General features: G+C 40.6%; 3 protein-coding genes across 5 annotated transcripts; 1 reads left to right on the top strand and 2 right to left on the bottom strand.

Annotated features, from left to right (window-relative positions):
* Positions 1 to 1,019: 1,019 nt before the first annotated feature.
* LOC101477188 (uncharacterized) lies at positions 1,020 to 8,741 on the top strand. Its single transcript, XM_004554229.6, has 8 exons — positions 1,020 to 1,484; positions 2,060 to 2,098; positions 2,180 to 2,488; positions 2,628 to 2,936; positions 4,997 to 5,311; positions 5,432 to 5,581; positions 5,683 to 5,755; positions 7,841 to 8,741. Exons 1-7 carry the CDS (start codon positions 1,451 to 1,453, stop codon positions 5,724 to 5,726), a joined length of 1,200 nt encoding a protein of 399 aa, XP_004554286.2. The 5' UTR covers positions 1,020 to 1,450; the 3' UTR covers positions 5,727 to 5,755; positions 7,841 to 8,741.
* Positions 8,742 to 10,895: 2,154 nt separating this feature from the next.
* Positions 10,896 to 17,850, bottom strand: LOC101477476 (emerin). The gene is made up of 7 exons (XM_004554230.5): positions 17,510 to 17,850; positions 17,276 to 17,374; positions 16,706 to 16,737; positions 16,313 to 16,338; positions 16,130 to 16,183; positions 15,976 to 16,038; positions 10,896 to 12,103 (listed from the first exon to the last, which is right to left on the bottom strand). The coding sequence occupies exons 1-7, from the start codon at positions 17,589 to 17,591 to the stop codon at positions 11,893 to 11,895; spliced, it is 567 nt and encodes a 188-aa protein (XP_004554287.1). The 5' UTR covers positions 17,592 to 17,850; the 3' UTR covers positions 10,896 to 11,892.
* A 1,047-nt stretch (positions 17,851 to 18,897) lies between these two features.
* si:dkey-183p4.10 (uncharacterized) lies at positions 18,898 to 24,344 on the bottom strand. 3 transcript variants are annotated; one of them, XR_013094834.1, is made up of 10 exons: positions 24,196 to 24,344; positions 23,971 to 24,117; positions 23,800 to 23,888; positions 23,633 to 23,719; positions 23,420 to 23,541; positions 22,853 to 22,965; positions 22,573 to 22,730; positions 22,397 to 22,493; positions 21,878 to 22,313; positions 21,649 to 21,787 (listed from the first exon to the last, which is right to left on the bottom strand). XR_013094834.1 is itself a non-coding variant. In XM_004554232.3 (7 exons), exons 2-7 carry the CDS (start codon positions 21,645 to 21,647, stop codon positions 19,029 to 19,031), a joined length of 2,148 nt encoding a protein of 715 aa, XP_004554289.3. In that variant the 5' UTR covers positions 21,648 to 21,787; positions 21,878 to 22,237; the 3' UTR covers positions 18,898 to 19,028. The 3 variants fall into 3 exon arrangements, 2 of the variants coding, with proteins under 2 accessions (XP_004554289.3, XP_004554288.3); XM_004554232.3 differs by lacking the exons at positions 22,397 to 22,493; positions 22,573 to 22,730; positions 22,853 to 22,965; ... (3 more) ...; positions 23,971 to 24,117; positions 24,196 to 24,344 and adding exons at positions 18,898 to 19,145; positions 19,231 to 19,350; positions 19,442 to 19,511; positions 19,588 to 19,654; positions 19,757 to 21,490 and having other exon boundaries at positions 21,608 to 21,787; positions 21,878 to 22,237; XM_004554231.3 differs by lacking the exons at positions 21,649 to 21,787; positions 22,397 to 22,493; positions 22,573 to 22,730; ... (4 more) ...; positions 23,971 to 24,117; positions 24,196 to 24,344 and adding exons at positions 18,898 to 19,145; positions 19,231 to 19,350; positions 19,442 to 19,511; ... (1 more) ...; positions 19,757 to 21,490; positions 21,608 to 21,647 and having other exon boundaries at positions 21,878 to 22,237.
* Between the last annotated feature and the right edge of the window lie 631 nt (positions 24,345 to 24,975).

Raw genomic sequence — 24,975 nt, 5'->3', positions numbered from 1 at the left:
ATTTCAGTGGCGCTTGAAGGCATCAATTTGGAGCAGGTGATCCTTTTTTCTTCTCAGCAAAGTGAAACTTTCTTCACTGTGGACAGAGACTTCTGGTGTTCCAGCAATTTCCAGTTCATGGCAGGATTGAGCTTTGGTTGTTCCTGAACATCCTAACCAATTTCCTTTCATCTGAGGGTGACAGTTAGGGCCTTCTTCCAGAACTTGGCAACGTGGTGACACATCTGAATAACTTGTACTTATGCACAGTTTTTTTGAACTGATGACCTTAGAATCTGCAGTTGTTTGGAAATGACTCCAAGAGACCTTCCCAACATATGTAAATCTATAATTCCTTGGACTTTGCCATTGTTCTCAATATTGGTCAGTCCAGTGACTGACCATTTGTAGTAAATCCTAATCACTAACAATAATATAATAACGCTTGGTCTTGTCAATTCAAAAGACACTGTAGAACCTTCAGCACCACTTATTAAAAGACTTAAGTGAGTAATGTACATATTAAAATCTGCTTGTACATTTTGGACCCTTAAAGATGAAAGAAAATCCAAAATAAAATCAAACGTGTGCACTCAATTCTGGTTTTTAAAGTAAAGTAATGGTGTATGCTGCACAATCAATCCATCCTGGAAAAAAGAACAGGGATGAATGCCCATTATGACTGTTAAATCAATGGGAAAGCAAAAATCCAAATATGTAGTGGTCATTAAAACGTATTGATTTTTAGCATATTAGTGATGCATTCATGCTATAAATCCTGACACCGTGCTTTACCCCACAAATTCCGCCTTCATAAGTTAAAAGTATCGGTATCTGTACTTGGTGATAATGGTTTTTGCAGTCCACCACTTCCAAAGACGAAAGGTGAGACCAGCGTAGCACTGCGGCTGGATGGTGACCCCTGTCTGTGGTAGAGAGAAGGAGCCGAGGCTGGGAGAGCAGCTGTGCTGTGATTCGTTAGTACCGTCTGGATAGGTTGGAGGATTGGTTGTTAGGAATTTGTTTGGGCGGGTCGCAGCAGAGCTGATCCAATCTAGCAGGGCCTAGCACGAGCGAAGAACTCAGCACCTGGCTGGCTAATATCACCGTTGACGTGAGTACGGCAGCCAGAAGGCACGTAGGTAGCTATGGACGTTGCAACGCTGTTTGCAACACCTGGATTCGTCACAATGAACAGCAGGAGACTCACTTGATCTGTGCGCAGGAATCCACTGTTCACCACTCCATTGTCTGCCACTGCTCATATCTCGATAATGTTTTTATCTACGGCCGCTGCTGCCCCACTGTTAGCTGTTTACACTCGGTTAGCCGTTAGCCCTTTCTTCCTCGTGAGTTTCTGCTTGGTTCAGTAGCCCACCCGAGTCTTCTTAGCCGATGTGTTTCAGCGGCTGTCTGCACCAACAGCAAGACAACGGGCTCCCTGCACAGCCGATGGAAGGCTGAGGAGAAGATGCTGATGGGATTCCTTTACATCCTTTTAACGGGTAAGCTAAAAATGCCTAGCTTGGCCTGTCTTCCAGCTGTATGTGAATTAGGTTGCTCTGAGGTTGGTGGCTCATATTCTGGTGATTATAAGATAACCAGGTAGGACTTTGTCGTTGGTTACACATTATATATGTATTCACCCACGTGAAACTAAAAAAACTAACAAAAAATCTGCTTAAAATCATATAAGTGGGCAAACTGATTTCTAACGTTACAAAACTGTTTCGTTAGCTTATATAAACAGTAACCACTATGGTATAACTTTTACTGCGAATTGCATCGGAATTGCTCAGCTAAAATGTTTTTCAATGTGACCTTCATGAAGGTCTTAGTGAGTGCTATTTTAAAATGGACAGTTATTGCAACTTTGATGAATTGTTGGGTGACATCTGAGGCATCTAGTCCACTGAAATCAGGTAGAAAGCCTATCAGGCACATCTTTACGGCTTCACAAACCATTAACGGATCACAAGGTTGTAGCTGTAGTTTCCCACTCCCACCAAAACTGGACTCTCTAATAATGAACAAGCAAGAAAATGGCTACTATTCTTTTGTTTTTGTTATTTCCTTTCAGGCCTGCTGGGTGCTCTGTGGGATAGAGTGACCGCTTTCGGTAAGCCTAGAACTGATTTAAACCTCCTGCATTCACAGGCTTGCACTTTGTATGTCTAAGTAGTTTCCTCCTGATCCTCAGGTGGGGTCAGACTAGTGGATGGGGACAACAATTGTTCTGGCAGAGTTGAGGTGCTTCGCCACAAGGAATGGGGAACTGTCTGCGACTACGGATGGGATTTCCGGGCCGCTGATGTAGTGTGCTTGGAGCTAGGTTGTGGCTTGGCTGAAAATGTCCATAATGGTCTAAGATTTCGTAAAGCCAGTGGACCTATCTGGCTGCATCAAGTCCAGTGCTCTGGACAGGAGAGCAGTTTATTACACTGCAGTGTTGTCCTCAACAGCAACCTGCACTGCACCCATGAGAACGATGCAAGCGTGAAGTGCTCAGGTGAGATCGAACAGTGCTGAGAACCAGTGCTGAGTCATTTCTGCTTTGTTGATACATAAAGACTCTGGACTGAGTGTCAGTGTCATAACTGAAAAATGTAATGTAATGTTGTGGTTATATTTTTTTTCTATTCTCTCAGGTACTCTTTTAACACCCATCCTCACCCTGATGTCACCCCACACTGTGTTCTTCCCCGGGGAGTCCGTTCGCTTTGTCTGCAGGGTTCTGTTGGGTCATCACCTCAGTGACTTTCACCTGTACAAAAATGGAGTGTCCACACCGCTGGTTACACAGAGAGCAGACCAGACCCAGAATATGATGGAGCTCACCCTGTCCGATGTAGAGACTTTCCACCAAGGCAGCTACAGTTGTGGGTACAGGATCAAGAGTGGCTTTCCTACAAGGCTTCTCAGTTCCCCACCCAGCAACGCAATCAACATCACTGTAGGTGAGTCACTGCTGCTTTGACAGTAACACTATTGCGCCATTGCCCTTTTCAGTTGCACATTATGTTTTGTGCAATCTGCTGTGGTGTGAATCTGAAAACTCAAGAACACTTCAGATGTCTTTTGTGTCTTTTTTTTTTATCATAAGAGCCTATGCAAAAGGATCAGCATGAACAGACTCGCAAAATATTTTCTGCACTCACAGAGTGCACAGAGGCACCTCGGTGGGAGACATCTTGATAAGGAAAACTGACCTTGAAGATGTACAGAGTGTTAGCAGGCAGACTGGTTCAGACTGGTTAGTCACACCCAGCATGTCTGCCATAAACAGATGGGTGCTCACACAGCAAAAACAGCATTTTAGAAGCGTCTGTGCAGATTTCTGTTTCCATTGTACGACATCTGACTGTTTATTAATGTGTGTCAGATTATTAAAATGTTATTGATGACTGAGAATGAACTCGACCTCAGTTCCCTCAACTGGCTAGAAATGTTCAGATTAGATAGGAAAATACACTATATTGCCAAAGTATTCACTCATCTGTTTACACACACTTAAAAAATTGAGTGACACCCCATTAAAACCCTCTATAGGTTGTAATATGATATCAGCCCACCATTTGCGGCTATAATGGCTATTCTGGCAAGGATTTCCATAAGGTCCAGGAGTGTGTTTATGGGAATTTTTGATCATTCTTCCAGAAGGGCATTTGTAGGTCAGACACTAATGTTGGACAAGAAGCCCTGGCTCGCAGTCTCTGCGCTAATTCATGCCAAAGGCATTCCTTTAGGTTGAGGTCAGGACTCTGTGCAGGCCAGTCAAGTTCTTCCACACCAAACTTCCTCCTCCATGTCTTTATGGACCTTGCTTTGTGCTATGGTGTACAGTCATGTTAGAACAGGAAGGGGCATCTGGGGGCCACTGTTCCCACAAAGCTGGAGCATGAAATTGTTCAACTTGTCTCGGTACGCTGAAGCATTAAGAGTTCCCCATAATCCCCCTCCATAAAACTTTACACTTAGCACAATGCAGTCAGACAAGTACTGTTCTCCTGGCAACCGCCAAACCCAGACTCATCTATCAGATTGCCAGACAGAAGCGTGATTTGTCACTCCAGAGAACTTGTCTGTATAGATCTAGAGGCTAGTGGCGGTGCGCTTAACACCACTGCATCCAACGCTTTGCATTGTGCTTGGTGACGTGAGGCTTCGATGCAGCTGCTCAGCCGTGGAAACCCATTCCGTGAAGCTGTCTACATACTGTTCTTGAGCTAATCTGAAGGCCACATGAAGTTTGGAGGTCTGTAGTGAATGACTGCAGAAAATTGGTGGCCTCTTCCAACTCTGCGCTCAGCATCCGCTGTCACTCTGTGACTTTTTACATGACCTACCAGTTTGTGGCTGAGTTACTGTCTTTCCCAATTCCTTTAATTTTTTTTATAATACCACTAACAGCTGAATTTGGAATATTTAGCAGTGATGAAATTGCAGGACTAGACTTGTTGCTCAGGTAAAAAGTCCAGTACCACACTGAAATTCACTGAGCCCCTGAGAGCGACCCATTGTTTTACAGCTGTTTGTAAAAGCAGTGCCTAGGGCAGTGGTTCTTAACCTTGTTGGAGGTACTGAACCCCACGAGTTTCATATGCGCATTCACTGAACCCCTCTTTAGTGAAAAATAAAATATGATTTATTTCAAATTCAAGACATATGTTTTTTATTGGTGCACAAAATGAGCCATGCATGTCACGGTGGAGGCTCTGCCGAACCCTTGAGACCGACTCACCGAACCCCTAGGGTTCGATCGAACCCAGGTTAAGAACCACTGGCCTAGGGGCTTGATTTTACACACCTGTGGATGTTGAAGTGATTGAAATACCCAAATTCAGTGATTGGAATTGGTGAGTGACTTCTTTGGGGAATTTTGTTTTTTAAAGTATTTTGACCAAAACTGAAACCATGTTGGATTTTTCTCCATTTGTCCATCTTTTTTGACATTATTTTAAAATTCTGACATTGATTAACCAGTTTCACCGTTTCATTTTTATTGGCTGGTCTACAGTGGAGCTCCTGACTCCCCAGCACTGGTACAACACGTCCGCTGAGGCCCCGGCTGGTTCTGTCATCAAAGGCCAAAGTTTTAATATCACCTGCTCCACCCTACAACAGTACCCCGGGGGTTCCTTCCAGCTGCGTTTGATCCGCTCTAATGGCACAGTGCGCCAGACTCTGCCCGCACTCACCCCGTCCGTCACTTTCACCTTTCCTAACGCCCAGAGCTCCAACGAGGGCTACTATTACTGCCTGTACCGGGTCCAGCTAGGCGGGCGTACCTTCGTCTCCAGAGAGAGCCAGCCCCTGCCTATAGCTGTCAGAGGTGAGACTTTGTTGCATGTCGATATAAAAAAACATGTTTTTTTGTTTTGTTTTTTTAAATATTCGTTTTATTTAGATATACAAGTTACACATACCTACAGAAAAGTCCTCTCGTTCTCAGATCCAGATCCCATCCTGAGTCCAATGGGTATCAGCTGGCTCGTGTCTGGTCTGACATTTGTGGTGGCTCTCATCATCATAGTCATTGTGGCCAAGGTACTGTGTAATAAGGAGAGGAAGCCCTCAGAGCTGGAGAGAGAGACCAGAACCTGTGAGTTCCTTTTTCACCTGCAGCAGAGATTTGAATAACTCTCTTTTCTGAAAGCATCCTGTGTATGTACCCAAGGGTAAGAAGTGTGCTTCTGTTGGCAGGTGTGGACAACACTTATATTGCTTTATCGACAAACAAGCTGTGATCTGGAATGCAGGCAGCAGATACCTGAAGGTATTTCAGTACATAATTCTTGCACGAACCACAAGGTGCACCGGATTATAAAGCGCACTGTCGATGAATGGGTCTGTTTTCATACATATGGCGCACCGGATGCTAACATAGCTGTGTCGCTAGCGATCACGTAGCACATCATTATATACCAGCTAGCCCAACTTCAGTAACCCTACAAATATCACTGTTGTTAAGTTTTCTGTCTTCATTTATGTTGGAAGTGATAGCAGAGCTGTAAGTTTTAAGTTTTTCAGAAATCTCTCAGTCAGAACATGCTATATGATGTTTAGGAGGAAACTAGCGAGCTAACTTCCTGCTAACTTCTAACTCCATTAAATTTTATACATTCTGTTTTCATGGATGCCTGGATGTTAAACTTAATTGTTACACCCGGTAAAGGCAAGGCAAGTTTATTTGTATAGCACAATTCAACAACAAGGTGATTCAAAGCAGCAACGCTGATCATTTTATTAAAGATGAAAGAATTTAGACAGTTTTTAACTCTCAGTGATGCTGCAGTGTTTTGGACCTGAAAGGGACGGAGTTTTGGACCCAGATTACTGTGCGAGGCTCCTGACTACGGTAGCCGTAATGCTCCGACAATCCGTCAAGCGGTGCGGCTTCGTAGCTTACCAAAGACATACTAAAACATTTTTTGACAGATTTTTGAGCGCCGTGTACCACATAAAATCGGTTCAAGGTCAGTACGCACAACCAGAATTCATACATAAGGCGCACCGGATTATAAGGCGCATTGTCGATTTTTGAGAAAATTAAAGGATGTTAAGTGTGCCTTATAGTGCGGAAAAATATGGTAACAATTTATCTTCTGACAGGGATAGAAGTTTATTAATTTTTGCCATTATTTGTTTTAAAAAACAGTTTAATGTGGTGTTTTTTAGTATATAAACTAGCGCTGTCGAAATTAACCGTTAACGCAAACTAATCTGCCATTACGGTCAACGAGATTAAATTTTTAATGCAATTAACGCATCTGGAGTGCAGTATGTCAAAAAATCTGAAATTTTTCTGTCAATGTATTTTGGGCAATTTGTCCAAGTGGAGGTACCCTGGCACATGTGCAAATGGGGAGTTGTTCTGAAAGTGACGGGCAGCTGAACCAATCAATTCAATATTGAAAATGATAAACGCACATTGGCTCGCTCAATGGGAAATTTGAGTATTAAAAAAAAACAAGACGGAACAGTCAACCGACATAAAGTATTATGCACATTGTGCAAGAAGGAATTTTCTTTTCACCGAAGCACTTCCAGCTTGAAATATCTCATCGACGTGAAGCATACATTAGCTGGGGATGCTGCTAGGACTTTGGCTAAAGCGTCACCCAGCTTGCGACAGTACACTCGCGCAGCATTGGGGACTCAGTAAGTCTACCTCGGAAATATTGACTGACACAATTGCCAAGTGGATTGCAACAAACTGCAGACCTATTAATGTCATTGAGAACACGCGCTTTACATATCTTTGGTTCCTCGTTTCAAAGACTTGAAGTGCCTCCCCAAGAGTGGCAGAGAGAGAGTGGATACATGTTTATGGAGTTTTTTGTTAACACGAATGTTCAAGATGTTCAATAAACGTGTTAAGTGTGTATATTTCCCCTTTTTTTCCGAGTCTGTTTGCACATGCAAATTTAAATGCAATTAATATGAATAAAAATGAATGATATTTAATCGTGATTAATCAAAATTAATCCACAGTAACCCTGTGATGAATCTGATTAACCATTTTTATTGTTTGACAGCACTAATATATATATATATATATTATATATTAGTGTATGTTGAAGAAAACTATTCAAATTCTCTTTGGATTTAAGCATACATTCTTTGTGTTTACTCTGCATTTACTTGATTATATTGCATAAATGTCAGTTACAAGCTTAAATACAAAGTTGAAAAAAAAATGTAATTGCAACCAGGCTATTGATCAAGTAAATAAAATACAAACATGAATTTCATGTGCGTTATAGCCACTCTAGTAGTTTAATTTATTGCTTATATGCTTTTGTAGAATTTGTGTCTTGACTGACTTATTGGAGAGTAATATATATTTCCCCTTTTCAAGCCAATTTTCAGGGCTCTCCGTGTGTCCTTCATGGATCTAGATGGCAGGAGATGTAAAAACAGAACCAACCAGCTTGGCTCCTAATCTACCACACCTTTTGGAAAAGGTGCCAGCTGGAACCATTTCACTAAATCCTGGATGAGACAGTCTTTACTTGTGATTACCACCGACCAATCTAACGCTGCGTTACTTCGTTCGTCTTTGTTACTGTGGCAGAACAAAAGACCTGAGTGACCATTCAGCGTTGCATCGTTGTGACACTACCACAGAAGACTGTGTCTGAAATCCCTCACTATAAAATGTATGGGATCACTACATGCTATTTAGCGGACTCATTCAACCCCACAATGCACTGCAAACAAGCCCAACACGGAAGAAGAAAAATGGCTAATATGAGAAAGGAAACAAACTGCCACAGAAGTATGTGCATTAATCATTAGGGGGAAAAAAATCCTTGGTGTAATATATATTTATCACAAAAATGCATGCCTGTATTTATTTAGTCGACACCTACCCATCATATTTGAGTAGCATAATCCTCTACACAGGACTCAATGACTGTAGAAACTATTTCTGGATCCAAGTCGATAAAGACTCAGAGTAGCTGTGAGATTCACTCAGACATGACTATTGCTGTGATGTATGAGGTGGAAATTGCTACTAAAAGCTAAACTGGGGAAACTGTGACGTAGGTATCTATGTATATGTAGTTTTTTTTAAAAAAGTGACGCTAATGAGAGGCATTAAAGGCTCGATGCATACTTGCCTACAGATCAATGATCCTTAAAGAATAAATTGCCATTTTTGTATGTAAAGTTCAACACTACTATGCATCTTATGTCATTAACAATGTAATGAAGAGGTTGCTGTTTCAGAATAAACCGTATTCTGTTTTGGATAATACTGTGCACGTCTAGTTAGCCCTCTGCACTTTTACTGCATTCTTTAACATTTGCACACTAGAAATCATAAACTTGCACATGACAACTTTTACGAATTTGCTGGTTGTTTGAACATTTTGACGGTTTATGTGTGTGACTGTCTTGCAGGCGCTTGAGCAACTGCTTAGATAATGATAGCCCACGATGATTACCATGCAGCTTAGAAAGTGTGTGTAAATGTATTTGTGCATTTTTATTTTTATTTTTTGTAGTAAGTGGGAGTGCTAATTTTAGTGCAAAGTGGATTTGTGGGGTGGGGTGTGGTTGAATAGTCCACACAATTACCTCCTACCTTATTTCACGGAACACTTTTCCTTGAGTTTGTTGGAAAAAGTCAGGAGGTCAAGGAAAGGTGTGAAGGAGATTGAAGGAGGGCTTCTAGCAGTACTGTGCAGTGCTGAAACTACAATATCCAAAATGCACTTCTTAATTCACCCGCATGTGTTCTTTACCATGTCGTTTCATGCAGGACTTATAGCCTAACAAAATGAGACTACATCTTATTTTCTTATTTCATAGCTGGATGGAGATGCAACACTCCAAACCTTCCAGCTCCCTGTTCACTTATCCCGGCTGACATAAAGCTCCATGATGATCCAAAAGTGTGGCAGTACAGACACTGCAAATGCAAATCGAACTGTTGTGTTCCTTAAAGATCTAAACAGCTCAATCTTATATAAATAAACCTGTTCTTCATGTCAGGTAATTCCCACCAAAACATACCTAGAAGCAGATTTTATCACAGTAGCAATCCTATTAGTTTGGGAGTGATAAACAGCCTGTTGTTGAGAATTCAAAAGAAACTGGTAATGGAAATGGACATATTTTAATATTTACATGATCTGTGCCAGGTTGTCACTTTTCTTAACTGTTTTCATGATGGTCGTATGATGCATCCCTATGAGATTAACTCAGAAGCTTGGTCTAATCTATCCTATGCCAAACACATGAAGCACTGAAGCACCTTTCCTTAGTATTCAGAGAATTTGAGTAGCTCTTATTAAAAGCTGCCTCACAGATGCAGATACGTCTGGGTCACTTCCCTCATGCAAGAGCGCTGCTAAGCAAATCTGACTATTCAGCTGCACCCTAGCATTCATGCACCTGTTTTTCTTTTCCTTGGTCCCTTTCAGTGTGCTCTGCGTATGTGTCCCCTGGGGGTCTGAACACTAAAGGTTTCAGTCAGCCAATGGCACAGTGGCTTCATAGTGTTATGGAGGTCACTATGCTATTGATTGAGCAACTCTTCCACACCATTGTTTCTTTTTGGTTTTTTCAGTGGCCTAACTGGGATTTCGGGATTATGTTTTTTATTATAGTACAAAAAATTAATTTGCCATAGTACTAGAAAAGAGGAGCAGGAGCAGCGACGTGTAAAAGCCTGGCTGATGCCCAGTTAGAGTATTGTGCTGGTGATTGTGGAAACCAAATAAGTACACTAAACTCATGTTCAAGAAACCAGCTGGAGATGATCTGAGCTTTGTGCCATGGTACAAGATTATTATATGCTCATGTTACTTGAGCCAAATTCTGACCGTACCACCCAAATACTGAAGCAGAAAATTGAGACTTGTGCTTTTCCGGTCTTCTTTTGTTGAATTTTAGCGAGCCTTTGTGAATCCCAGTCTCAGCTTGCTGTTCTTAGCTGATGGGAGTGGCACCCAGTGTGGTCTGCTGCTGCTGCAGTCCATCTGCTATGCATTCAAAGTTGCTTATCTACATACCTTGGTTGTAATGAGTGGCAATTTGAGTTATTCTTGTCCGACTATTAGCTCAAAGCAGACTGACCATACTCCTTTTACCTCTGGCGTCAACAAAGAAAACTGCTGCTCACTGGATATTTTCTTTTTGCACAATTCTCTGTAAACCCCAGAGATGGCTGTGTGAAAATCCCAGATCAGCAGTTTCTGAAATATTCAGACCAGCCCATCTGGCACCAACAACCACGCAGTCACTCAAATAATCTTTCTTCTCCCATTCTGATGGTCAGTTTGAACTTCAGCAGGTCAACGTCTACCTACCATGTTATGGGCTAATAAGATATTTGCTTTACCAAGCAGGTGAATAGGTGTACCTAATAAAGTGACTTCAATAAAAAACAAAATACCTAAAGCTTTAAATGTTTACATATATAAGCTTCGTTTTTAATAGTTACAATTTTGAAACAGGAATACAAAACAAATCACAACAAACCCGGCTGATGTTAAAGTTGGATTATGTAGTACAAAAATATGATATCCAGCTTAATTATACTGAATCAAATCATAACACTGGGGGCAACAGCTCGTCTAGTGCACCTTTTACATTTTTAACCCCACCCAAACTTTTTTTTTTAAAATCTCCAAATACACAGAGGCACTTGCATTACAGCTGGTTTGAAAATGTCCAAAATATACTTGATAACTGAAAAATGGAAACATTGTTGGACCCGTAAACTACAAATATTTAAAAATACACAATGAATTCAAAACACCTGCATTACTAGCAGTATGTTGAGGGAAAAGGGTACATACTGAATAACTAAGTGGATATGCAGGTTGGGTTGACGCAGTGCCACGAGTTTTTGTTTTGAGGGAAATAGCCTGTCAAAAAATATTGAGAGAAATGTATGCATGTTGTACAAGTTTGATGTTTATTTAAGAAAAACAAAACAAAACCCTGCCACCCAAATTTTGGTCATGCAGACAGATTCACTGTGAACTGCAGAGGCTAAAAGAGACAATCAGCTGAAGCTTTAAAATATGAGCTTCAAAATCTTGCGTGATACTCTTTGGATGTTTTATGGTCAACTGCGGCCATATTTGGACTAAGCTGTGGACGATCATCTCTTAAAACCTCGACAGATCACTTGAAACTGCAGATGGAGGGACAGTTTGTGTCCAGATAAAAAAGAGGAAGATTTTAGTGTGTTTTAAAGTGGTGGGCTGGTTGATTCGAGTAGTGATAATGTACTGAAGCTCAGTGACAAATAAACATTTTGCCTAAAAGCATAAGCAGAGAATGTACTGCTGTTAAAAACACAATCTTGCATAAAATGTCTAAAATGCATGCATTTAATCATGTGCATTCCTTAAAATTCAATATAAGGAAATAATGGTTTTAAAAAAAAAATCATTTTATCCCTTTGGGGGTTTCATTTGTCTCCATAGTGGAAAAAACTAAGTAGAGGAAGACTGCCACAGCCAGGAAGAACACAAACTGAACCCACAGTGGGATCAGACGTGATGACTTTGGTGCATCTGGAACATCTTGACCTGATTTCATGGGTGGCGATTTAGCGTAGGTGCTTCTGTAAGTGGACGGAGTGTCATACATGTCGGGTCTGGAAAGGAAATCGGGGGAAATCATGCATCAGCACATAGTTAAAATTCTGCATCTCAAACTAGTATGATATCGCTTGTTTTTATCTGGCATGAAAATTGCTCCCACAAACTTTCAGTTTGATAAGAGGTCAGTGCAAAATAATTAGAGCCTCCTAAAATATTACTGGTGTGCTTTTGGACTGATGGTAAGACAGAATAAGATGCTATGCATATTCTAAATTAATGCTAAAGGAAATGTTAGATAATTTTCTGACTACATTACAAGTTATTACTCTGCATCAAAGATTAAAATTCAACTTTAGTAACGTGTGAACTTAAAAGTTTCAAATTAAAATGAATTGTATTACCAGTGCATCAAAATGTTACATTGTAGCCTGTCTAATTACACTTTCTTTTATACACTGTAATTGGTTCACTTTTAACAACACATCATTAAACACCAGAGGTGGGACCAAGTCATTGTTTTGCAAGTCTCAAGTAAGTCTCAAGTCTTTATCCTCAAGTCTCAAGTCAAGTCTCAAGTAATGTCAGGCAAGTCAGAGTCGAGTCTCAAGTCACTGGTGTAAAAGTCCGAGTCAAGTCACAAGTCTGAAACTTTGAATTTCAAGTCCTTTCGAGTCTTTAAAAAAAACAAAACGAAAAAATAATGTTGCAGTTATATGCTAAATGTAAATATTAGACCATGTAATTTTAAAATCTGTGTTTTTCTCAACACATGACAAAATAGTGAACTTAGAAAATATACACAAATTGTGAAATTGCACCTCTTTAAAATGCAGCTCAATTAAACCTAGCTCCAAGAATAATTTTCACCGACAGTTCTGAGATAAGCTGCATGTTATTCTTGGATGCGGTTGTAGGACCGGCTTTAAAATCGCATGACAAAAATATCATACACATTAAAAAAAACTGTATCACCAACGTAGCCTGGACAACATTTGCTAGTTAGATGAAGTCAGCTATCTCATCTTAGCATATTTATATGCATATTTATAATCATACGGTTCTTGGAGTGAGTGCATACACTCATGAAGTTTAGTAACTTCAGGTCACTGCAACAAGCCCAGGTACAGTTTACCGACGGATGGGTGCAGGACCTTGAAATGCACCGTGTAGAACATAGGTGTCAAACTCTGGCCCGCGGGCCAAATTTGGCCCGCAGCCTAATTACATTTGGCCCGCGAAGCCATACCAAATTACTTTCAGAGCTGGCCTACTGGTATTATACAGCTAATATATATATTGTTTAGTATTAAGCTTTGCTTGTTCCATATTCAGTTTTTCAGCAAAACGTGTTTGAGTCCATAAGAAAAGATTCATTCAATAAATATTAACGTTAGCCCGCGACTTTGTTCCAGTTTTGAAATTTGGCCCACTGTGTATTTGAGTTTGACACCCCTGGTGTAGAACGAAAGACCATCGTACGTATCATAAGTTTACCAGTCTCACAAATCGTCGTCATAAATACACATTCGTTAACCGTTTATTAATAGGACCTTTGAGCTCAACGGTAATTAATTAGTAGTGGAAATAATTTCTGGTACCCATCACAGAAATGTAGCAGTGACAACAATATTGTATGCTGTAATCGTACTGGGCAATTAGTGATACAAAAAACCTGTTTTATCCTGTGAATAAAAGTATATGTTTTTGTCAATGTACCATAATAACAGAAGCGAAACGCAATATTGTGTCAGGACAATTCACTATTTATGCACAATAAACAAAGGAGCATAGCGCGACAATTTCTGTTCAGCGCCAGACTTGCTTGTAACCTATATCACTAATTATGTTATGAAAATGACGTATTAACTACAACAGCAGACTGACCTTCGTGTAAATGCTTGGAGCAGACTAACCTATGAGCTGGAGGGTTCTGGGACGTTATATTTGATCTTTGAATGGCTGCAATCCAGGCCATCCGTCGCGTCTTTGTTACTTCGGAAACATGGCTCGAACAATTTCTCTTCAACGACGTAATCCGATAACAACCGATCTCTTTACCCGTCGGCTTCCCGTGGCTGTCATGCGACCGGCTATTGCAGTTAATAATACAACAGCTTCTTGACATTTTTGTGTTTCTTTTTATCGCTGTATAACTGATTTCAATTGAAAGCCTGCGTGCGCTAGTACCGCTTGCCACGAGTTCCCAGAATCCTTTGCGGTTCTACCCGTGAATGATGTCACATTTTCAATCTCTATATAATATGCATGTTAAATTTTATATTTGGGGTAAAATATCAAGTCTTTTCAAGTAAACCGGTTCAAGTCCAATTCAAGTCCCAAGTCATTGGTGTAAAAGTCCAAGTCAAGTCACAAGTCTTAGAACATTTTTTCAAGTCAAGTCTAAAGTCATAAAGTTAATGACTCGAGTCTGACTCGAGTCCAAGTCATGTGACTCGAGTCCACACCTCTGTTAAACACCATATCTGCCTCTGAACGAGGAGGAGGTGAAAGCGTAAAATAGCAAGAACACTCAAAGAACAAATAACCAAAATCATAGACATAAGGTTTGCCCTGAATATAAGTTTCTTTCTAAATAATAATATATGATCCAAGAGTTTTGATGCGTATGGGTAGTTTCTAGGAGGGTTGGGCATTAAATGCAGCTCAATACTGTACACTATGGTGGCCTTATAAACACAAGTCAACCTCTGGATTTAACTAAGTGAATAGCAGAAACCTTTCACTAGATAATTACTGCAGTTATTAATGTGTTTCTGCTGGGAGCAGGTTATTTAGTCCTGACTGAAGCACACCCATGTCAGAAAACATATCCTGTGCTTGTGAGAAAAAACAAGATGGACCTGATGGGCCAAATTATTAGCCCTGGAGCAAGCAAAGAGAACAACTAAAGAGACTGCTGAAACTATTAAAGTTGGGTTAAAATTATTCAGAACATTATTTAAACCTGGAAGTTTTGCTTGGGAGCATAATTTGCATAATTTTATCCATGATTTGTAATCGTGGATAAAGGTCAAGTGGTTTGATGACTCCAGGTCTAACCTGCTCTCGAGGGATTGCTCATCAGGAAGAGAAGAGAGGAAGCAATGCACCCATCATGCCTAGTGCCTCCTGTACAAGCCTGTGGGGGCATTGTTATGATCTGGGGTCTAGGATCAGCACAGTTATGTGCCCAAATTAAGAGGTCAGCTGACTATCTGAATAAGTGTTATGACCAGATTTTTCCATCAGTGGATTTCCCCTCCCCTGATGACAATTCCAGTTCATCACACTGAAACTAAAAGAGTAGTTCAGGGAGCACAAGACATCATGAATCCTGACATTAACCCCACTGAGACTCTTTGAGCTATGCAGAGAAGACTTTACGCTGTGCTCCAACAATACTGTCATCAATACAGGATGTTGGCAAAAAATTAAAGCAACTCTGGATGGAAATAAATGTTGTGGGACTGCATAAGCGTATTGAAATGATGACACATCCTCACAAGGGAGCTGCCATATTAGACCATGCAGGAGGCACAGCATGAGATAACCACTCACTCCCTGTGAGCCCACGGGACAATTACCTGTGCTATTCTCATAAAAGCGCAATGGGACATCATACAGACTTTGCACTAGAGAGCTGTCAGTCTAAATGATTCTTTAATGTGACATGGATATTTTGATTTCACAACTTCAGAGCTGCAGATTCTTAAAACTAAAACCAAAGCATATCCTTGTTTTTAAAGAAGATGAAAAAAAGCAATGATTTGAAATTCATTTAAACTCTTAACTCTTAAGGAGGTAATGTATTTTGAATGAAAAAGCATTCCGTTGCTATTTGCATTTACCCGGTGGCTTAGCATTTTGAGGTTGAAGTTTGTCTGCAAAAAAAAAGAGGTATGACCATAGATACAAAAATACTTACTCGTTACCATAACTGCTTCTGTTGTATTCAGGCTTGGGCTTCGAGTAGTTCGAGTAGGATGTCCTGTAGAGGGAGAAAAAGGTTAAAAAACAATTGTTCATGAAGGGTTTTTGTGTTTCTCCCAGAAACAGCAGTTTGTAAGACTTTCACTCACTCGTGCTGATAATCTCTCTCATTCCACTCTTGTCTGGCCCTTGGGTAAGCCCCCCTGGACAGAGACACGCAGCAGTTACTAACTTAAGATTGTTTTGTTTATTTAAATGACTGAACAACAGGGGGGATAAAAGCAGGAGAAAGGGAGTTCACAGGATGGTGGAGGATTTGTGAGAAAACTGACCTGTCACCTGAGGCTTCACTTTTGGTCTGCAAAATAGAAACAAGAAAATTATGAAATGAAATGAGTACTGTTCCAGGTCAGACAGGTATGGCATTTTGCTACGTGTAAGTACAACTAACACATTTCTGCTAGAATCAAAATGCGTCTTTTCACTCCAGAGTAATGCAAAACAATTGAGGCCCCACCTGAGGCCTGTACTACGAAGCAGCATTTCATCTTATCTACCCAACCTCAGGGTTAACTTAGCAAGCTGATAACTAGCTTTGTGTGACTGGTTCTCCTGGCTGCTGATGTTAGCCTAAATGAAGTCCAGATAATGGGAAGACAAGCATAATATCTTGAACTCGCTTTTGCAGTACAGACCTCTGGAAGGAGTGCGGAAAAGATACTTACGGGTGTCCTGTAAACATAGGTGACTTCCTCCTCTGAAAGAAAACACAAATATCATGTTCACTACACTGTTTCCTGCACATTCTTAACTCTGACTGTAGTGAATGACGTGATCAACAACCTCTCATTTGAAACAGAACAGTAAAAAGCCTAGCCAGCTGCTTGGCTTGGCTAGGTGTTTCTTTGTGTGGAAGACAAAAAACAACAACAAAAACAACTTAAATATAAATACTAAAATGAATTATTAAATGCACTAAAACCCTACAGATAAATACATTTTTGTACTGAAAAAGACCCCACTCTTACTATCTAAAATTAATTATGAAGCTACTGTCAATCATTACCTTTTTATTTGTTTATGTCTATATGTTCAATTGCTTTAAACGAGCTTAGGACATTGTATCTTACTGGCCTGCCTTTAAATAATAAATAATATTAATAATTACACAGAAATTACTACGATGTAATTCCTTTACTAATTTATAGTCTTTGTAATTACGATAGTATAGAGTTTCCACGCCTTTTAAAGGACACGAGACAAATTTGACACATATATGAAAATGTGAATCGCACCCTCTTCTCTGTAGTAGGTTTTGTCAGGTGATGGTTTGGCTCTTTTGCCTTTAGCCATGGCCTCTTTCAGTTTCTTCTCATACAGGTTTCTCGTAGATTCTGTGAACAAACAGGACACGGGGAACCTTTATTACAGGTAAAACTATTCATCTAGGAAAGAGCTGTAAAGTTAGCTGACACGGATACTGATTCAAAAACGGGCGCATAGGAAACAGTTGTATCTGTGCCACTCACCGACCACAGGTCCGTGCTTTATTCCGTATTCATCGAGCAGGTCGCTGATTTCCTGCGCAGATTTGTCACTCAGGGAAGACATTTTCGCTTTGGCTTATTTAAAAATGTGTTATTTATCTCTCTCTGGGCTCTCCTTTCGGTTATGTTTTGCTTGTAGTTAGTTTCAGTTACCAAAAAAAGAAAATAGATAGACCTCCTCCCAACGATTATGGCTGAGCGCTCGTTTTGTTGCACGATTTGGCGGGAAGAGCCTCAGTAGAGCGTGCGGAGTCGAATGTTGGCGTGGGAACGTGGAACACCTCAAACCCCGCCCTCGTTTATTGAGCCAAATGTTTTAAAAAAATCGCACCTTAACTAAACTTTTACATGTTTCCGTTTCCGTTTGAGGAACTCTTCTTTGTTTATTTTTTTCTTCCTTTTAGTCGATTTTCTTTCCAGAACCGAAACAGCGCCACTACTGGGCTAATGTTAATAAGACTACTGAGACCGAAGTTTCTGATATAAAATGTCGACTTTTTGTTACACGAAACAGTTCACAAAAATAGAAAATGATAAAAATCTAATGATAAATAAATAAATAAATAACATCATAATATTTAAATATTTAAACTAGTCATGTCCACATGAATTATTGAGGAAAATCTAAACGAAATCTAAAATCTTAACACTGACAGACACCAATTAGAAACTATATTCATGAATACGAATCAGCCCAATTTACAAAGAAATACAAAGAAAATATAATGTATATGATGTGCCTTAAGGTACCTTATATATATATATATATATATATATATATATATATATATATATATATATATATAAATATATATATAAATATATATATAAATATATATATATATATATATATATATATATATATATATATATATATATATATATATATATATAATATATAAATGTTTTATCTTGTGAACTATAAACATGTAGGATTATAACTTCCACCTGTGTAAAAAAACAAACAAAAACAACACTTTCTTCCACTGTGAAAAACAACAATGAAACAATTATCAAACGCAAAATCGTGTTTAAGTTCTTGAGCAGCACCACTTTACAGATAAGAATCTCCAACAGGACTCACATGAACCGGAAACCATAGTCAGAGCCCAACTTTAGCTTTTGCCTCTAACATATCTTTGTACTTCGTTCTTTTCTGGTTTATATTTGTAAACTAGAAACCATTGTTACGGAGTAAAAGGTCCCACAGGATTTCTCTCTGAGATGTTGTGGAATGAAGTTCTTTCTACTAAACTTAATTTATTCCAGGCATGGTTGTCTTCACGAAAAAAATGGAGGACTGTTTAACCTCAGCTCAGAAAACATCACTGTGAGCATACCTTATCTGGAATTCATGCAATTTAGCATCATTTTGAACAAACACAGCTCTTTATTAAGCAAAAAATCTGCACAACGACACATACTTAACTTTACACTGCATTCTTTACAAACATGTGCGAGCACACAAACAAGTTTTAATGACCAAGGACGTTCCATAGCCCTAAAAGAAGAAAACCTGGTTGAGCCATTCTCCTTGATCCGTAGCCAACCAGAACATCAGCAGTCCCATTCCGGTCAGCACACCCATCTTCAGTATCAGCTTCATGATGCTGCCACCCTGTGGGACCAAAGTTTAAGCACGTGAACTGAAAATAACCAAATCACACAGAGCAGACATTCAGTAATGAGCTGTGATTTCACACCTTGTGTTTTTCTGTGCAGGTTTGTGTGTTGCTGAGGTCTGGCTCACTCTCTGCTAGCTGAGCTTTGGGAGGATCACAAGCAGGTTTCATTGGCAGGGTGTTGTCAGGCTCCCTTGGTTCCTGACCACAAACGAAACAATTAAGTCATGTGTTCATTTATGTGTATGCGTGCATGTCTCCACAAGCAAAAAAAAGAAGAAGATTTTCTTACATCCGATGACTCTGTGGAGCTCAGGTCCTCCCTCCCGCCGTCTGTGGAGCTGCTGAGTGACTCTTCATCACTGCAGGGAACAAGAGGAAGCAGCGTTTTGGTTGGGACGGGAAAAATAAGGTTTACACATCAGGAATTCTCCTTACCTGTCACTTTCATAGCGAATGACTTGAGACAATGGCTCTGCACAAAACTGAACTTTTATCTGCCTCCCTGAAAAATGCACAGGGGAAAACAGGTTAATTTATGAAAACGCTTTCAAAATGTTACAGAACTTATTCTGATTACATTTAGAGACTTGTCCTCAGCACTCACCTTCTCTTTCATTCTCCTCATCGCCATAAAAATCGTTGAAAGCTTTGATTCTCTTCTCTTCTTGCTCCCAGTTCCTTTCTTCTTCATAGTCCTCCCCTTCCAGCTTTCCCTGCTGAGAGATGCCAGAGGCCTCAACATTGTCAAAGAAGAAGCTGTCATCGAGGGATCCCTGGTAGGAGGGGCTTTTAATTTTGAGAACTTCACTCTGTACCTCAGAGTAGCTGATGTATTCTGGGTGGTCCTGGTTAACACCTGTGGGAGTTGTTTCTGTCATGTCTCCTGTGGTTAACAGGTATTCAGTCAGAAGGCTATCAGTATTTAATACATCAAATTCCCAGTTGAGGATATCTGCTCGATCTGCTCTGCTCGTGCCATATATCTGACTGTCGGCCGGCTGCTTGTTGTTTTCAAGCTCTTGAAGGCACCTACGAGCCCCGTCGTCATCACTGGAGCTGTAGTCGCTCTCAGATGTGTCTTCTTCATCGTCAGACTTGGTCGCGGCTGTGCTGCCTCTGTCTCCAGCTGCTACGTCCATGCTCATCAGATTCTCAGCATCCATCTCTAGATCTCTGCTGTACAGATACCCATCTTCCTTCTCATCGCTGTACTCGGCGTGGTCCATCTGTGTAATATCTTCCACAGGTCCTTCCATGAAAGCATCCTGCTGCGTGTATGAACTGCATTCAGATGTACCGGGCCCAAAATCTGGCCTGCTTTCCTGATTTTTTGTCCCATATTCTGCATATTCACAGGAAGAAAAGTCTGAGGGGTAATCTGCAAAGCTCTCACCTGCCTCTTGGTGCTCATCCCCTGAGAAATCTTTCATTTTCTCTGCATATTCCCCTTTATCACTTTCACCAGTGAGCTCCTGCAGATTTTGCAAGGATATGCAAGGAAACTCTGAACTAGCTTCCTCAGGATCATCCCCGTAAATGTTTTCCACCTCTTCCTCCTCCTCAAGAGGCTGTCCGATAATATTTTCCTCCTGTTCGATTTTCATGCCCTCACACTCAGAATCAGATGATGTGTCTTCTTCTTCTTCTTCTTCTTCTTCTTCTTCTTCTTCTTCTTCTTCTTCTTCTTCTTCTTCTTCTTCTTCTTCTTCTTCTTCTTCTTCTTCTTCGCTTTCTCCCTTGTCCTCTCCTACCTCTGCAGCTTTTATCACAGTCTCATTGCCTCGGTCAGGGAATCTTTCCAAATAGGACACGTCCCTGTCGCACTCAGCCTCACCTCGCTCCTCGTTTCTAACTTGAGGGTTTTCAGCATCCTCCGGGGCCAGAGGTTGTCCCTCAGCAAAGATCTCGTCCTCCTTATCGCTGTCGTTGAACTCATCACTGCAGCGCACTGACATCAACAAATCCCCTGATGTCTCTGCCACTCCTATGTCCTCTTCCACACCCTCATCATCTTCTCCAGAGACGGAGCCTTCGTGCGCAGAATCTCCATCTGAGCTCATGTAATCCTCCTCTGCTGTTTTGCCACCGTCCACGGCACCGATCCCCTCACCTTTAAAATCCTCCTCATCTGTTTCATTGTCCGACTGCTCTTCGTAAACATTTTCAACCGTCTCTTTGGTTTCAAACAGAGCTGCCGCTTCACCTGTTGCTTCCTGGAGCAGTGCCGCCTCTTTATTGTTTGTTGTTAGGTTTTCTGTCCCGTCTTCATCAGACTTTTCTTCAAAAGTTAAATTCTCAAAGTCCAAATCTTCGTCCGGGAATGGAGGAACAGATGTCTCTGTAAAAACAGCATAATCTGAATAGTAATCTTAAAAACAAACAAACAAAAAAATGCAAAAAAAGTAAAATATGTGTATCTATAAATGCCAGAAATAACCACATATGTATATCTTACCTGAAAATGCATCTGTTAGGAGATCAGTAAAATCTTCCATCTTTACAAAGACAAAACCAATAACTTATCTTAGAAGTTATATCGAGACAAAAAATTAATGCATTGGCACAGATAATCTCTCGTCTCAGAAAGGAAGAGCGCACGAAGTAACTCTCATCTGTTGTAGCTACAAGCAGCTTCCTGTCAAACAGACCGTGCAGAGGTTACATATTTAAACTGAAACATTCAGTGAAATGCACGACACAGAGTCTCCACGTGATGTTTACCTACCATCAAGGATGAAGATTTAAGATGATTTTCTCAGGTTCCTCTGGAAAGCAAAGTCCAAAAGTGATGTTTTGTGTTTTCGCGTTGCTGCAGGAACGTACCTTCATGAGCTCATGAAATGATGTCAGCTTTGATGTGGTTTTGGTTTCAGGGGCAGAATATAAACTCCAGCAGTGAAGCACGCAGTTCTTACTTGCTGAAAAAACTCGAGTTTATTGGTGCAACTGAGAGGAGTGCAGTGCCAGTTTAGGATCATTATAAAAAACTAAAAAACAAAAACATAGCTCTGTATTTTGTTGGTTCACATCATCCACTCATTAAAATCAAGCAAAACACTGCAAAAACATTAGTGATTGGTTTACAGCTCATGGCGGAGGAAGTAGCGGTGGTTGGCCTTCAGGTCAACTTCTACAGGAAAATGGTCGCTGACCTCAAGAGCCTGAAGTGTCAAAAGAACAGAACAAAAGGTGAAGTTAAGTCAGAAAATGAACTCGAGGGAGGGGTTTCTTTTGAGAGGTTTACCTCTGCCTCAGTTAGATGGAAACGCTCTTTAAAGTTGAAGGGCTGAGCTGAAGCTGGGACTACACTGGAAACAACCTCCGGTCCGTGCACGATGATCCTGTTTCACAATGAGGAAACTTTATAGTTGGGCATAAGAAACTCCAATATATGTGCACCAAGTCACTGTAGACACCGACCTGTCGTAGGCACAGTGTGTCTTCTCCCTGACGGTGGTGTCTTGCTCGTCTCCGATTAGCCAGTGAAATTTGGGGTCACTCCTCAGGCGCATGGCTCTCCATCCTTTGGTGGTGATGTAGCTGCACCCAGCGTTCAAGTCACCTAAGATGATCACATTCTGAAAGCACGCCATTAAAGGGAAGTTAAAAAAAATCATGAAAATTCTTACAAACAACATGATGAGGAACCAAGATCTTGCTAAAGAAAGCAAAAGGGATTAAACGATGTGTTTCAACCTACATCTGTCTTCCACTTCTTGTAAATCCTTTTGAAGACAGCGTACAGTTCATCGAGCTCCTTCATGGCGGTTTTCGGACTGGTGTGCTGCCCTATCAGGACAAAATCCTTCACCACTGAAAACAAAAAACATCACAAAGCGCCGCGGTCCAGTCTGACTGTGTGTCTCTCATTCAGACCTCCAAATTCAACAAAGGTGCAATTTCTCTGTGACGTTGATGGCTGCGTGAACTTTGCTGGATCTTTATTCACCTTTGATCAAGGTGAGCTTTAGTAGCAGCACAATTGTTTACAGTGTAACAAGATTCACTGAAGATTAACCTACAAGGTTATAACCCAACACTAACAGTCTGTGACACCTCTGGAACAGTGGCTCATCGTTAACATTGTTGTGAAGCAAATAATTAGAAAGCAAAAATCATTTAGAAGCCAGAGAACCTAATCATAAATCATTAAGTCGTTTAGATTTGCCTAGAGAAAACGATTCTGGATGACAAGTCAGAATCATTTTTTATTTTTGCCAGCACAAAGCTCTTTGAAGTTTCATGTTTTTCCCCCTTTTAACCTTACATGTAGTGGGGGAGTGAAAGTGGATGATGAAGGGCCCTCTGGAGAAAACATCAGTTTCATTGGTCCCCTTTCCTTCGAGTTTAGGGTACTGATAATGCTCTTTGACCTTCAGCACATTGCTCCTGTAAGTCATGGGAGAGGAAAGCACACTAGGTTTAGCCTGATCATATAAGGAAACGGCTCAAATGCAATGGGAAATACAGCATGAATTACCTGTAAATGTAGACATATTGCTCCTTATAGGCCTTCCTCCCGAGCCTTTCACTTTCCACGTAAGAGTAGGGGTTGTATTTGTCAAACCTGGTTAGAAAATAACATCAAAATTAAAGTTGGTCAGTGTTATTAAATGACACAGAAGATTCACCACATAAGCCTTGTACCTGTTAAGATCCTTAACCAAAGCTTGTATTACTTCTCCTTTAGAGTCTCGGACCTCCTGAATGAGACACAAGTCACACCGAGAAAGAATCTTGGGAGCAAAAGCAGAAAAAACAAAGATCCATCAGCTTTGTTCAGCTATCAATCTAGGTGTTTTTGTAGACACATAGTACCTTTAGCAGAATCCCCATAACCTTCTTGTTGTTTGCCTTGGATTCTCCAAAGCTCTGAATATTAAAAGCACAGATTTTAAGGGACGACGTGACATCCAGCAAACACAGCCCAACAACAAACAGCAGCCCTGTGGTCCTCATCGTGCTCTGCAAGCACAAAGAAAGTTTGCAAGAGCCTTACTTGTCATGTTTTAAAGTACGCTACAGAAATCTTCAGCCCCTTACCTTCAGTACGTTTGTCACCGGGAGACTGATCTCAGGCCAGCAAAGAGCCATCTCTTCAGTGACCACGGGAACATACAGGTAAATGTGGGCGGGGGAGTCAGGGGGTGCAGATGTGTGGTGGATATGCTGTGTCAGCGCCTACTGAGAATGGAGCTGTATCTGGAACAGTTAAAAGCACCATAATGAACAATGACTCCGTCCAACTCAGAGAGCTCAGCTCTGAGTGCGTTTTGTCTCCAAGTTTGAGCGTAATCAGACAATAGATGCGGTCATGTGTCATGTCCGCTTCATGAACATGTGTGTAGAACAAATCCTCCTGTCAGTTTGGCAGCTGGTAATTACCACACGGTGCTGTTAAAAAGAACATTCTGATGACTGGTGCAGTTTTTACTGTGATGGCTCTGCCAGTGTGAGGCAGAGTGTGCAAGAGCACTCTTATAGGTGTAAAATAGACAGTGTTTTCTTTTTCCTTTTGGGACTACAGATGAAATCCGCATAGAGTGCCATTAAAATGGGATGAGCACTCTTAAAAATAGCACAAAGAAAACAGTTTATGTACGTTTTGTGTGTATGTGTTGTTATATTTTAACATTGTTTTGTCTTTTGTGGCTTTTCTTATTGTTGTTGCTTTAGTACCTTCCAGTAATTGTTCTATATTACACAGCAAAGCATTTAATATGATGCAGTTAACATTTACATGTATAAAATGGGCCAGCGCAGTGCAGTGGTTAGCACTGTTACGTCCCACCATTTAAATTCCTGATTGAAGCCTCCTGGTTG

This window comes from Maylandia zebra, linkage group LG20 (assembly GCF_041146795.1).
Source record: "Maylandia zebra isolate NMK-2024a linkage group LG20, Mzebra_GT3a, whole genome shotgun sequence".
NCBI lineage: Eukaryota > Metazoa > Chordata > Actinopteri > Cichliformes > Cichlidae > Maylandia > Maylandia zebra.
This window is presented reverse-complemented; position numbering and strand designations above follow the sequence as displayed.